The following is a 14,870-nucleotide window of genomic DNA, read 5'->3' as shown; positions in this document are numbered from 1 at the left end:
TATATACATATATTTTTTTTTTTAAGGAAAAGGCTTGCCCATTTTCTGCAAATAGTTAGGAATCAGGGATTGTTAACTAGTTTCACTCTAGATGGTGAGGGCGTAGAAATAAATAAAAATAGAACTTATAACAACTTAAAATATGTTAGTGAGCTGCTGAATCAGCTCAGTGCAACTGAATGAGTCAACATGATATATTAAAAAGTAGTTTCAATTGTACTATTCAAGTAAATGTCTAGTTACTGACTTAACTCTACTGGTAGAATAAAAATGACTTTGTAATGTTCTTCAGTACAAAATTAAAAATCAACATTTCTGCTATATTGCTGAAACAAACAAACAGCAATATAGTTAAAATACCTAATTTTCTTGTGCATTTACTCCAACATGACCAGTGCTTGCTTAGTGACTCCTTAACTGTGTTCATTAAGTAATTTGTCATCCCCCCAGCAATCAATCAGACTACCAAACTATACGTTAATATACACTATACAATATACACTAATGCATTATACAATAGAGGGTTTGTTCTATAGCGAACTGCATTTTGACCTTCTGGTTCCAATGCCAAGTCCTTATGAATCGAGCTTTTGCTGCCCTTGAGCAATAAGTGTCACACCATCCCAGTGGATGGTGTAATTTTACTCGAGGCTTAAAACATCCTCAACATGGTGACTAGAAATTATGAAATCCTCATCCTATAAGAATTTTTAGATGAGAACTAGAGCAAAAATTCACTAGGAATAGTGATGATGATAATGTCGGAAACTAGGAAGAATATTGATTGATATAATGGAAAGAGATTGTTTGTTGATTAATTTGTTTTTAATATTATTTAGATTCATACATCACAATCATCACATCTTTCCTCATTTTACTGCCCTAGTACCTTTCTTATTTGGTGTCACCATTAACACAAAGGGAAAAATGTTGTTGACTATTTATTATGTTGACTACTTATTTATTTGTTTGTTTATTATTTACGTATTATTTATTGTTATCTGTTGTTGTTATTTATTGTTATCTGTTGTTGTTATTTATTGTTATCTGTTGTTGTTATTTATTGTTATCTGTTGTTGTTATTTATTGTTATCTGTTGTTGTTAGTTATTGTTATTATCTATAGTTATTATTTATTGTTATTAACATAGTTATTATTTATTGTTATTAACTATAGTTATTATTTATTGCTATTAACTATAGTTATTATTTATTGCTATTAACTAGTTATTATTTAGTGTTATTAACTATAGTTATTATTTATTATTATCATGTATTATTATTAGTTTTGTTATTATTTATTGCTATTATTTATTGTTATTATTTATTTTTCTGTTTGTTGTTGTTATTGTGGACTTTGTGGTGAAGCTTAAAATCTTATTGTACTTTTATAATGACACTAAAAGCATTCGATTCAATTCACTTCAAATCAATTGAAATCAAAACCCCTTACTTACCTGCTATAATATCTTGTGTGACCTCCAGTAGAATAGATAACATTAGATATCTGAAACTTATTTGTAGGGTAGAGCTCTGAAATGTGCCTTTACACTTTTTGGGCAATTTAATTTGTAGGTTCTGCTTTACCAGAATTTTATCATCAATTTAAGATTTGTCTTGAAGGTTAAAACCTTAAAATGTTTTATCCCACTTCTGTCATCAATACACAATGATCTCATTCATTCTCTTTTCATTAGCTCTTACCACAGCATCTTTATAGTGAACTGTATCATTGGAACTTAATGCTTCAATTAGCATTTGATATGCATAATTAAGGGTTTTATGTACCGTTAAGGTTACCCTGGCACTTTGAATATTCAATAATATGCACCATTACGGTTGCCAACTCCCTGAAAAAAGCAGCACTTTATTGGTAGAGGCAGCCTACACGACAACCGTCACCTTTTAGTTCTCAATTTTTTGTATATAATCTTTTTTGTATATATATATTTTTGGCTGAAATCTGAATTAAGGGTGGCCCGGTGGAGCGGGTGGTTAGTGCGTCAGCCTCACAGCTCTGGAGTCTTGAGTTCAAATCCAGGTCATGTCCATCTGTGTGGAGTTTGCATGTTCTCCTTGGGCTTGTGTGGGTTTTCTTCCAAGCACTACGGTTTTCTCCCTCCCACATTCCAAAAACATGGATGGTAGGCTGATTGGACACTCTAAATTGCACCTAGGTATGGTTGTGAGAGTGCATAGTTGTCCGTCTCCAGCGATTGGCTGGCCATCCAGGGTGTCCCCCGCCTTTGGCCCAGAGTCAACTTGGGTTTTCTTACTACTCACACCCTATGCATACTCCTCACAGACAGACAATGTTTCAAATACAAATAGGAAAACATAAATCCACATATTGTTTTGTTGTGTCAGTTTATGTAATGAAACTCAGTGTCATGTTGAAATGTAGGCATTTGGGCTGATGATTATTCTTGTCCAGCCATGCTTGCTCAGACATATCCACTGTGAGGGTCACGTGAAGTGAGTCAAGTGATTGCAGCAGCCTCTTCTAACAAAAGGAAATATTCATCCCTGCACTCTTTATCTCTGGATCTCTATATTCTTCCCAAATTGTCTCTTACCTCTCTTTACTAGGCTATGTGTTCATTTCCACAAGCGTGCTTACCTTCACAATGTCCTTGTCTTTTTCACTCTCATATTTGGATCCCTTGCTTCACTCCTGCCTGATTTGCTCCAAATTACCCAGAGACCTTTTGCTTGACTGCACTGTTGCAGTGCTTCCCAGGCTTCTTCACATCATTTCTCTCTTTTGCCTTCTCAACCCAGACTTTCCCACTTCTACCATTTGTCATGATTCATTTTGCTTCCAAGTTATAATGGAAAAATCCTTCTGCAATGTTTCTTTTGATGAAAGCCTTGAGCACCCATCATGCAATAGTTCTATTGTTTTCTAGTCACATTTTATGCTTTTCAATTTGCCCTAACGCAAAACAAGATTAGTGCTTAAGTTATCATTGGAGTGTTTGATAACTTGTATTGTGAGACTCTTACAATCGGGGATGGAGGACCCCAAAGCGGGCAAGGGCAGCAAGTCTGGATATCGAATCTTCATTAGAATCGTCCAAGGGATGGGCAAAGGCACAAAAGGGAGTTGAGTAGGCGAGTAGTTATTTGTGGAAGGGAGGTTGGTAACCGTGGTGTATGTCGTGGAATCCAGAGTGAAGGGTACAATGAGAGAACGGAGTCATTGTCCATGGTCCATGGTCCATGGTCCATGGTCCATGGTCCATGGTCCATGGTCCATGGTCCATGGTCCATAGGGTTGAGCGTGGTCGGTATCCTGGGAGCAAAAAACAAGATGTCATAGATTAGTAGAGGCAAGCCAGGAGACAATACAAGAGGGTACTCAACAGTGAACTGACTAAGATGCAGTCTGGTTATGTTCTTCTTGGCTTTAAATATTCCTCACTAGCTTATAAATCACACCTGGAAATGTTTGAGTGATTAGGAACTGGGCCTGTGATTGGGTGGCAGGCACAACCAGCCACCAATCTTCGACTGTGCCGTTTCAAACTTAAAGAGACAAAGTCAAAGTCATGCTTGATTTTATTTTGGTGACTACTTCTTCATTGAATCTAACGCCTGTCTAAGTATGTCCGCCAACCTGCTGGGGACAGCCAACAACCTGGCCGGGTCACCCATTTGGAATCGCTTATGCTAACATCTGCTGTGAGCTCCTTATCTCTGTCAAGCCAAAGCCATGACCTTGCATATTAAATACATAGATGCATAAATACAGAGAGAAATGTGAACTGTCCTCGAGACCTTCTGCCGCATCACTCGGCATTCACTCTTATTTGCCAGAATGCCCTTGGCTCGGCCCATCTGGACGCTGCTGGTGAGGGTGCGTGTGTGCATCTGCCTGACTGTTCGTACTTGCGTTTGTTTGAGTTTGTGTGCTTGCAAGGCAAGATCTATGTGTTGTAGTCATAGGAACCCGTGCCACTAATTTGATTAGTGTTGCAGCAGTACCCATACCAGATGATGTCATTCATCGGTATCTGCAGTGCTAAGAAATAAGGTGCCGATGCTGCAGAATGTGTAATTTTCAAAATCTTGCATCCAACCATTGGTCGTCCTAAATCAACATAGCTGCTAGGTCGGAGCACATGATGCCCTTTCCAAGAATGAATGGTTAGTGTGTTGGCCTCACAGTTCTGGGGTCCTTGGTTCAATTCCCAGGTCATTCCATCTGTGTGTTCTCCCCTTTTCTGCGTGGGTTTCCTCTAGGTACTCTGATTTCCTCCCACGTTCCAAAAACATGCATGGTAGGCTGATTGGACACTCTAAATTGACCCCAAGTATGGGTAGGAGTGTGCATGGTTGTCCTTCTTCTAACCTGCGATTAGCTGGCCGTCAATTCAGGGTGTCCCCCGCCTCTGGCCGGGAGTCAGCTTGTGTTTTCTTAGGGGGAGGGTTGGCAACCCTATGCATACCCTATGCATTCTCCTCACAGACACATAATGTGTCATACACTGAACACAATGATGCCTTTCAAATACAAAAAGGAAAACCTAAATCCACATATTAGCTGGGATAGGCTCCAGCACCCCCTGTGACCCTAATGAGGATAAAGCAGTTTAGAAAATGAATGAATATACGTACAAAACACCAAGATGAATTGCCTGGTCGCCCACAATATTTAAATATTATTACAATATTTCTTTAAAAAAAAAAAAAAAAATATATATATATATATATATATATATATATATATATATATATATATATATATATATATATATATATATATATATATATATATATATATATATATATATATATATATATATATATATATATATATATATATATATATATATATATATATATATATATATATATATATATATATATATATATATATATATGTATATATATATATATATATATGTATATATATATATATATGTATATATATATATATATATATATATATATATATATATATATATATATATATATATATATATATATATATATATATATATATGTATATATATATATATATATATATATATATATATATATATATATATATATATATATATATATATATATATATATATATATATATATATATATATATATATATATATATATACATATATATATATATATATACATATATATATATATATATATATATATATATATATATATATATATATATATATATATATATATATATATATATATATATATATATATATATATATATATATATATATATATATACATATATATATATATATATATATATATATATATATATATATGTATATATATATACATATACATATACATATATACATATACATATGTATATATATATATATATATATATATATATATATATATATATATATATATATATATATATATATATATATATATATATATATATATATATATGTATATATATATATATATATATATATATATATATATATATATATATATATATATATATATATATATATATATATATATATATATATATATATATATATATATATATATATATATATATATATATATATATATATATATATATATATATATATATATATATATATATATATTTATGTTGCAATGAGCCGTGCAATTGATCAGACAGCAAGCATCTGTCTGGCCAAATATTCCTCCAAACTTGAAAAAAAAAACAATCAAATTTCATTAAAAAAAATGATGTTTCTTGCCACAAGATTCCTTTGATGCAATATGAGAAATGTCAAAGACATGCCAACAAAATACTCCTCCAATAGAAAGATACCTTATGAAGTGGGTCTGCATCCGAATGTTATTCCTCATTAGTGGGCACTGTTGTGCTACCCCAAGCATCGAGTAAAGCAAGTTAAGGTCCAGAGAGGTGAAAAGGAAACATTGAGCTGAGGTAGCGATAAATTGCATGAAACTGGAACACTGTCAGATCACGTAGTAGCTGGTCAAAACAACATTATAATTATATGACGACTGATTGCCGTGCACAAATGGCCTACTGTGACAAAAGCCTTGCATGTCATGATTTTAAAAAGGCTGATAGGAACTGCTTTTAGGGAGCTTTTGCCCTGCCGTTACAGAGGCTGTTTTGATTCAGACTGTGACACACTAAAATTAGAACAAGCCTGGGAGCTTTAAATTCCTCCAGAGCAGCACAACTATTCCACTTTGTTTGATCTCACTTTTCGCACTGGATGGCGCTATTTTTGGGTATTATTTAAAGGTATACACATTATCCATGGAAAATATGGATGGGTCTGAATATAAATTCTTCTGGAAATACATCACGGAAATGCAACCCTAAAATAAAATCAATTGAAATGGTGGACACATACATTTTTTGTTAATGGTGTTAATATAAATGTGTTTTTGTCATATCCAAGCATACTGTAATTTATTCATTCAACTTTACTCATTGATTGCCATTGACGTTTATAGACAATTTGACATAGGACGAGGCTAGCAATTTTGACTGGTAATTAGATTCTGCAGGTGCCAGATGTAGGTGAGGTGAAATGTGCCTGATTGAAAAGCAAGAATGTAGGTTGAGTGGGAACAGTTTAAGTATCTTCTAATGTTCCTGCATCAAAAGACTAAATGGAAGTGTTTAGAATTTACTTATATTTAAAATTTGTCTAAAGCAAGTTAAGTTAGGGGTCATATTTTCCCAAATGTTGTTTTGGATCCTCCAAAGGAGAGCTCCCTGTTGAGTGGTTAGTGCATTGGCCTCTCAGTTCTGGGGTCCTAGGTACAAACCCAGGTTGGTTCTCTTGTGTGGAGTTTATATGTTCTCCCTGGGCCTGTGTTGGTTTTCTTCGGGTCCTCCAATTTCCTCCCACATTCCATAAATATGCATTTTTAGGTGGATTGCATACTCTAAATTGCCCCTAGAAATAAGTGAGTGTCCGTCTCCTCGGGTCCTGCGATCAGCTGGCCACAGATTCAGGATGTCCCTCGCCTATGGCTCGAAGTCAGCTGGGATAAGCTCTAGCACCCCCCGCAACCCTGTGAGGATAAGCAGTTCAGAAAATGAATGAATTAATTTTCTATGCATTCTGAGATTTCCTTCTTTGAAATTTGGGATGGATTTTTAACCGAAGGTGAGATGTGCTTCTTGCAAGTGGGAAAATTGATTGGGAGTGGATGGAGATGTGTCATGGCCTTGCATTATATAGTATGATGAAGTTATTCAATGTAAGTTATTGTAACTTATTTGCAAAACAGATTATGCAAAAGAATAAACCGGTGATGCAAAAATAATCCTTAGCTCTGTGTGTGGAGGGATAGTATAAATAACAACTAAAAAAAACACAATGAGCAAATGCATTAGTATTATTATTACTATTATTTGTGTTTTTGTTGCCTCCTATAAAGTACTTTAATATCATCTTCAGTGTAGCTTCATTCGAATGATTGCATAAGTAAGAATAATTAGTCAAGCTAAGCAGTTGCCATCAGCAGTATGAAAACAGATAAATATAGCTAATTGACTGGAACGTGCAGATTCTACAGCTGCGAGATACCCTAGTGAGGTTTTATCTTATTAGAACTAATGTGATAGAACTCAAGATATTATTATATTATCTCTCTCCCCCCCCCCCCTCTCTCTCTCTCTCTCTCTCTCTCTCTCTCTCTCTCTCTCTCTCTCTCTCTCTCTCTCTCTCTCTTTCTCTCTCTCTCTCTCTCTCTCTCTCTCTCTCTCTCTCTCTCTATATATATATATATATATATATATATATATATATATATATATATATATATATATATATATATATATATATATATATATATATATATGTATATGTATATGTATATGTATATATATATATATATATATATATATATATATATATATATATATATATATATATATATATATATATATATATATATATATATATATATATATATATATATATATATATATATATATATATATATATATATATATATATATATATATATATATATATATATATATATATATATATATATATATATAAATTACATATCGCTGAAAGGTATAGTAGTGCAGATGTGGTTGAATCACAAAATAAATCTATTAAAAAAACTGATAGAATAATCAGATCCAATAATAGCTTTAAATGTGTATAACATCAAATTTAGTTACTGCACTTTTTATTAGAGCTGCTGGATTCTTTTGTGTCATATTATTGGTAGTCTCCTTTTTGAAAATCGGGTCTCTCAGCTCTTGACAAATAAAGATGTGAAAAATGTAGGCGTGCATGGTCAGCGAAAAGCTAACAAAATGTGTATAGAGTGAAAGCCCTCTCAGCTGATTGATGGTGCTGAGTTTGGAGGTCATTTTAGGTGACTGCCCAACTGTACAGAATGAGCACCCTGATTACACTAGACTGCATCCTTTTCTTTTTTATTTTATTTATTTTTCTATAACTTTCTGGCTTAGCTATTCAAATGGTTTGCACCCACATACTCACACTAATTATAGACCTGTCAAATAAGTATGGACTTCCGTACGTAAGTTTAATTAATTTGGAGTGGTCTGTCTTGGCTGTACCTATCCATTAGCTTTATGTCCTATTTGCTGTCCAGCGCTCTAGTGCTGATCAGTTCGACTTCAAGCAGCCATATTGATCGGGTTTTGTCTTCCTTTTATGAAGATGCTACTGCTCTCTCTAGTTTTATAACATCTTTGGTACACTCAAAACAGAATTGTAATTTCCACTCAAGACATTTACCTGTGTATGGCTTTAATAAAATAAAGGTAAAATTGCCTGTCTAAACATTGAGTAACCCATCTGTCACCCACTGTTAATAACATGCATTACAATAACCTTTACAGTAAATTGCATGAAAATTATTGACCCTTCTCACGACCATTGACAATGATAGTGTCTTTTAAAAACTAAATTAAGTCTTTTAAAAATAAACTTTCAATGTGGATCACTAGGGATTGACTGTCTGGAACGTCTCTGGGACATTTATGGGGATTTTTTTTAGAGAAAATCAATTTTTCTCTCTTCTCCATTGATGGAGGACCACTTTTGGTTTAGAACCAGGAGTAAAAGCAATAAAATAATAAAAAGTGTTGTTTTTAAACTCTCTGCATTAAGGGTAATGACAAAACAGATGTGAAGAAACCATTACACCATCACCTTCTTTGTTCTAATGTTGCAAAATGACACACAGCAATGGATAATCTCATTTCTACCTGGAATAAATATAGTCTTTTTTTAATGCTTCAATGCCTAAATTGTCAAAATGTTCTCTTGCACCAAATTTGTGACGTTTTAGACTGTAAGAGGTCCTCTTACACTAGTCAATGGTTCCCTTTTTCCTGCATCAAGTCAATACACTTCTCACCAAATAGCTTTCAGAGGCTATGCAAAAGTTTCTGATCATTAATCAAAGTTATTTTTCTACAGGATTTGCACAACTATAACATTAGTTTTAATTCATTTTCAACATTGCATGTCATCAATTTTTTAATTGAACATTTTTAACTTGAATTTAATTTCCAAAATGCTTAATCACGATGCCTTTACAGATGTCAGACCTCAGAGCAGACTGGTGGCTGGTTATGACTGTCATCCAATCATAGGCCCAACCCCTAATGACTCGAGCGCTTCCATTCCAGGTGTGAGTCATTAGCCAGTGAGGAGTATTTAAAGCCACCAGAAACATGACCATGCTGCTGGAATGTCCCAACAGTTCACTGTTAAGTACTCTCTCGGGATTTTCTCCTTGCCTGCCTTTATTGATATACAACCTCTTGTTTTGCTTGTGCCTTTGACCATCTCTTGGACGATTCTCATAAAGATTCAAGAACCAGACTTGCAGGCGTCGCATGGTTTGGGGTCGTCATCCCAGGTCATAACAGCACAATCCAGCCAACATGGACCCCACGGACTCTAAACAAGCCCCCACCGATCAACCAGTGCCAGTTATGGACCGACACAGCCAAGAAATCCACTTGCTTCTGACTGAGGTATCAAAGATGAGACAAACCCTCAAATCCATGCAGGCTCAACACACGCCCTTGCCTCACTCACAGAGTGCATGCCCAACACCAGCCTCGCCAGAGGTAACCCCTAAATCGCCGTACCTCGAACCTATGGTCCCGCCACCTGCCCCCTACAGTGGGAACCTCGACGAATGTAAACAGTTCCTTTTTCAGTGCAGTCTGGTATTTGGTCAACAATGCCTTACCTACAGCACAGACCGAGCCAAGATTGGTTACCTTATCTGCTGTCTTAGAGATGAGGCCCTGGCCTGGGCGTGCGGCGAATGGAAGCGGGGAACCGACATATGCACGTCCTATGACAAATTTACCGCGAAGATGCGAAAGGTTTTCGACCACCCGGTGCGAGGCCTGGAAGCAGGTGAGCGCTTAAGAGCTCTAAGACAAGGTGTCCTGAGTGTTGCTGAATATTCCATAAAGTTCCGCATTCTAGCCGGCGAAAGCGGGTACAATGACTGCGCCCTCCGGTACTCATTTCTGTGGGGGCTGAATGAGGCGATGCAGATCGAGCTGGCGTGCCGTGATGAGCCAGAGTCCTTCGAAGCACTTGTGGAATTGGCTATCAGGATTGATGGCCGACTACAGGGACGCCGAAGGCAGAGGCGAGGTGGCTCACACGTGAGCACCGCGGGTGGTTTTCAGCGCCTGCTTCCGGCTTTAACCCCAGCGGCTCCGGCCCCCTCTCCCTTGATTGACGGGGGCCCGGCATTTCTTGTGGAACGGGTTCTAGACGTTCGCCAACGGGGTTGCGACCTGCACTATCTGGTAGAATGGGAGGGGCACGGTCCTGAGGAGCGAAGCTGGATACCTGCCAGCCACTTCCTCTGCCCGGACCTCATCCAGGACTTCCACCGGGACCACCCGAGGGCCCTTCGTCGTGGGTCAGGTGGCCCGCGTAGGGGAGGAAGATCCGTCAGGCCCCAGACCAGAATGGTGGCTGGTGGTGCCTGTCTTCCAATCACAGGCCCAGCTTCTAATGACTCGAGCACTTCAAAGTGTGAGTTATTAGCCAGTGAGGAGTATTTAAAGTCACCAGGAACATGACCACACTGCTGGATCGTCTCATCAGTTCACTGAGGTACCCTCTCGCGTTTTCTCCTTGCCTACCTATATTGATATACAACCTCTTGTTTTGCTCCCAGGATTCCGACCACGGTCAGCCCCACGATCACGGACAAAGACTTCGCCTTCGCCCTTTGTACCCTCCACTCTGGACTTCATGGCTACTGACCTTTCTTCTACGATGAACGACCCCTCTTGTACCTTTGCCCGTCTCTTGGATGATTCAAATAAAGATTTGAGAATCAGACTCTCAGCCCTCTCCTGCTTTGGGGTCTTCCATCCCCCTGTCGGAACAACAGAAGTAACAAATGCACACCAATAAAAACTTGCAATGCATTCTTTTGATGATTAAGTTCATACACCACACGATTTCTAACATTTTCACCATTATACAAGCATGAATTAAAAAAAAAAAACATCTGCAAGTAAATATCTAAAATTTCCCCACAAAATGGGACTCTGTTTTGACACACTGGATGTATGGTTAATACGGCTATAATTTATAACGGGTGACTAGTGTGGAATGTTTCATTGTGCTGAAAGAAGTCATGGTTATTCTTTTCTGTTGTATTTGGAAAAACTTGTAGAAAATTTGTGGATTTATATTCAAAATGATTGACAATGATTTTAAGAAAGAAGAATTGTGCCCCTCCATTGAGTTTATGTAGCATTGAATGGTGCAGATTGACAGGATTCATTTATTTGAAAATACACTATTACAAGATTACAGATCCACTCACCTTCTCACCTAAATTAACCAACTAAATTTCTTGTTAACTGCACTTTACCTGGCTATTCCCACCGAAAGGCATTTGATAAGCCCCTTTCTCCAACCATTATTTTAGTCTATGGTTTCCAACCCATCTTGAAACTTTAAGGGAAACCTTTATGGATTAATTGTATATTTGTATCCACATGTGTGGAAGAAGCACAACGGTTGAGTAAAAGTTGACTGTCACTAGCAGAACCTCCAGCTTTCATCTGCAATTATGTGTTGTCAGTGTACTTGTCAGTACACTTCTGTGTGCACAGAGGCAAAGGTCCGGAGGGATGGAATCAAAGAAACTTTTGATTTCATATAAGGAAAATGCTAATGAATGCATGTGGGAATCAAACTGCTGAGTGTGATTATGTGTACATACTATAAAGAGGGGAGGAAGTTAGTTTCTTTTCGTGTTCTTATAATTTGATAGGCTCCTTCAGAGGCGGTATCAATGTGCATGAAAATTAATGGGCCTCTCAAATGGACTGTGGGATGGGGGAGTTGGGGGTTCAGTTGCTAGTGGAATATTTTCCTTGGATGAAGTCCAATCTAATTGAATTCAGGGTGTGTCAGTGATCACATGATACCTGCAAGTACTCAAAGTCAAAATGAATTGGACATCTATAACAGTTAATGGTTGCTAATGAGTTGATACATAAAATAAATGAATACATGCAAATTTGAAATCCCTATGTTATCCAATGACGATGGTCAAAACCAAAACTACGGCCCGTGGGCCACATCCAGCCCGTAGAGCCTTTTAATCCGGCCCGCCGACCTTGGACCTTGTCCAATTTTTTTCTTCCCTAAGATGGCGCCGTCACGCGGAAGCCAGTGGAAGCAGCTCTGTCCTTTCTTATTTGCTTTTAGTGTTTTACAGCCTCTATCTTTTTTTAAATGACTTTTTTATATTTCTTAATCCATTCCTTTTTACTTGACTTTGTACTTTATACTTTTTACTTTAATGATGAGTGATTCGTATGTTAATACTTTAGTCCTTTTTTCTGTTTATGTTTCATATGTACTGTTAACGGATGCACTTTTTTATATGTATCGTATCTTGTGCTGACCCGGCCCATATGTCAAATTTTTAAAGTCAATGTGGCCCCCGGGCCGAAAAGTTTGCCCACCCCTGGTCTAAACATTACATGTTTGGTTCCTGATTATCAAGTAACAAGAATGGGAACATCCCGACTTCATTTTAACTGACGTTAACTTGGTATTGAACAGTTCAGTGCTCAGAATTCACATTTGCTGCTATCAACTCTTTATCAACAATAAGATAAAGAAGATGAACCATCATCCCTAGCTGTCTTACCCCGTTTGTGCACCCTCTTTGCAGCAACAAACATGCATATGCCCTTTGGTTCTTCCTGCCTCTTTGCCTTTGGATACTTTATGTCTGCACCTTTTGCAAAATGTGCACATCTCCCGTCTTCTTCCTTTCGGCCCCATGCAGCTTGAAATGTCATCTCCTTTTTCTTTCAAGTCTTTTGTCTTGCCCTTATTCTTCCTGTATTATCTGGAACAGTCTTATTCATGCCAGCATTCTCCATTTGACAATGTTTCTTCAGAGAATTTATACACCCCCTTACCGTCCTCTTTTCCCCTCCTCCTCCTCTTTGTCTATTATTTTCTTTTTCTTTCTGCCGTCTGTAGTTGAATGGCTTTGTATGGCAGCTCGTCTTATCTAGCTTTGTCAGGTGACAGTTAAAATCCAATCATAGCATGGGTGCATAGGGTGAACTGGCAAAATGCCGTATTTTTATCTATTTTGTTGCATTAGGAAAATATTTTTGGGGTGGGGGGCGAATTTGTTGGTTTATCATCCCTTCTGGTAGTGCACTGTTGGAATTAGGAATCTTTTATTGTTCCTGGGTTGGTTTAGGTGAGAAGTTCTAGTGATGAAGTAACTTTGGTAGTGACCTGTAACTCTATGCTAATTCTCAAATTGAATTCTAAATAAGACATTTTGACATAAGTGGAAATTTAAGTGTTTGGAATAATTTGTTTTGACTTATTATACTAGTTATTTTCTAAACGTAGTATGTTCTTTCCATTCTTCCACAATCAACACAAAGAGATAAACTATTGAATATGGTAGATTGGGCTTTACTACCTGTTGTCCGTTTATTTGTAAAATAAACAAAAAAATCCCATGGAGTTATTATTACCATTTTAGTCTTTTATATTTCATATACTCCCTGCCTGAATCCTTCCTAATGATACATCATTGGTTCCAACCATAACCCATTTTTCATAGCACAATTAGAATTATTTTGGAGGTGTGTGAGTCTTTGTAATTCATTTTTTACTTACTTTTGACAAAAATCAATATTGTGGGAAAAACAGCAACAGTGGCCTTTAAAAGAAGTCATATGTATATATAAATACATCTCTCTCTCTCTCTCTCTCTCTCTCTCTCTCTCTCTCTCTCTCTCTCTCTCTCTCTCTCTCTCTCTCTCTCTCTCTCTCTCTCTCTCTCTCTCTCTCTCTCTCTCTCTCTCTCTCTTTCTCTCTCTCTTTCTCTCTCTCTCTCTCTCTCTCTCTCTCTCTCTCTCTCTCTCTCTCTCTCTCTCTCTCTCTCTCTCTCTCTCTATATATATATATATATATATATATATATATATATATATATATATATATATATATATATATATATATATATATATATATATATATATATATATATATATATATATATATATAAAAAACATGAATTTATTTTAAAATATGATTATAGAGAAAATAATGTTCATACACAGAAACTGCCAATCTAGGGTCTTAACTATTGAGCCGATTTTGACCTCAAACTCCTTTTTATGTGACTTAATTCATGGATTGTCAGCCAGTATGTCAGAACACTAGAAAAGAATGATTAGTTTTGGTCCGAGAGGCAAATTATAAATGGAATATAATAGCGGCCTGACAGTTAGAGCAAACCTAAGACAACCATTGGATTAAGAATCTTTATTGTGTGAAATGGTGGGGACCAATCGTTTATCATACTTCCATACTTGTAACA

General features: G+C 36.4%; 1 protein-coding gene across 5 annotated transcripts; it reads left to right on the top strand.

Annotated features, from left to right (window-relative positions):
• The first annotated feature begins 9,661 nt into the window (after positions 1-9,661).
• On the top strand, positions 9,662-11,427 carry LOC144209188 (uncharacterized). 5 transcript variants are annotated; one of them, XM_077735433.1, is made up of 5 exons: positions 9,662-9,987; positions 10,054-10,138; positions 10,215-10,381; positions 10,441-11,098; positions 11,163-11,427. In XM_077735433.1, the coding sequence occupies exons 1-4, from the start codon at positions 9,895-9,897 to the stop codon at positions 11,062-11,064; spliced, it is 969 nt and encodes a 322-aa protein (XP_077591559.1). In that variant the 5' UTR covers positions 9,662-9,894; the 3' UTR covers positions 11,065-11,098; positions 11,163-11,427. The 5 variants fall into 5 exon arrangements, with proteins under 5 accessions (XP_077591559.1, XP_077591558.1, XP_077591557.1 ...); XM_077735432.1 differs by having other exon boundaries at positions 9,669-10,138; XM_077735431.1 differs by having other exon boundaries at positions 9,676-9,987; positions 10,054-11,098.
• The last annotated feature ends 3,443 nt before the right edge of the window (positions 11,428-14,870 follow it).

The sequence above is a fragment of the Stigmatopora nigra genome, chromosome 15 (genome assembly GCF_051989575.1).
Source record: "Stigmatopora nigra isolate UIUO_SnigA chromosome 15, RoL_Snig_1.1, whole genome shotgun sequence".
Lineage (NCBI taxonomy): Eukaryota > Metazoa > Chordata > Actinopteri > Syngnathiformes > Syngnathidae > Stigmatopora > Stigmatopora nigra.
This window is presented reverse-complemented; position numbering and strand designations above follow the sequence as displayed.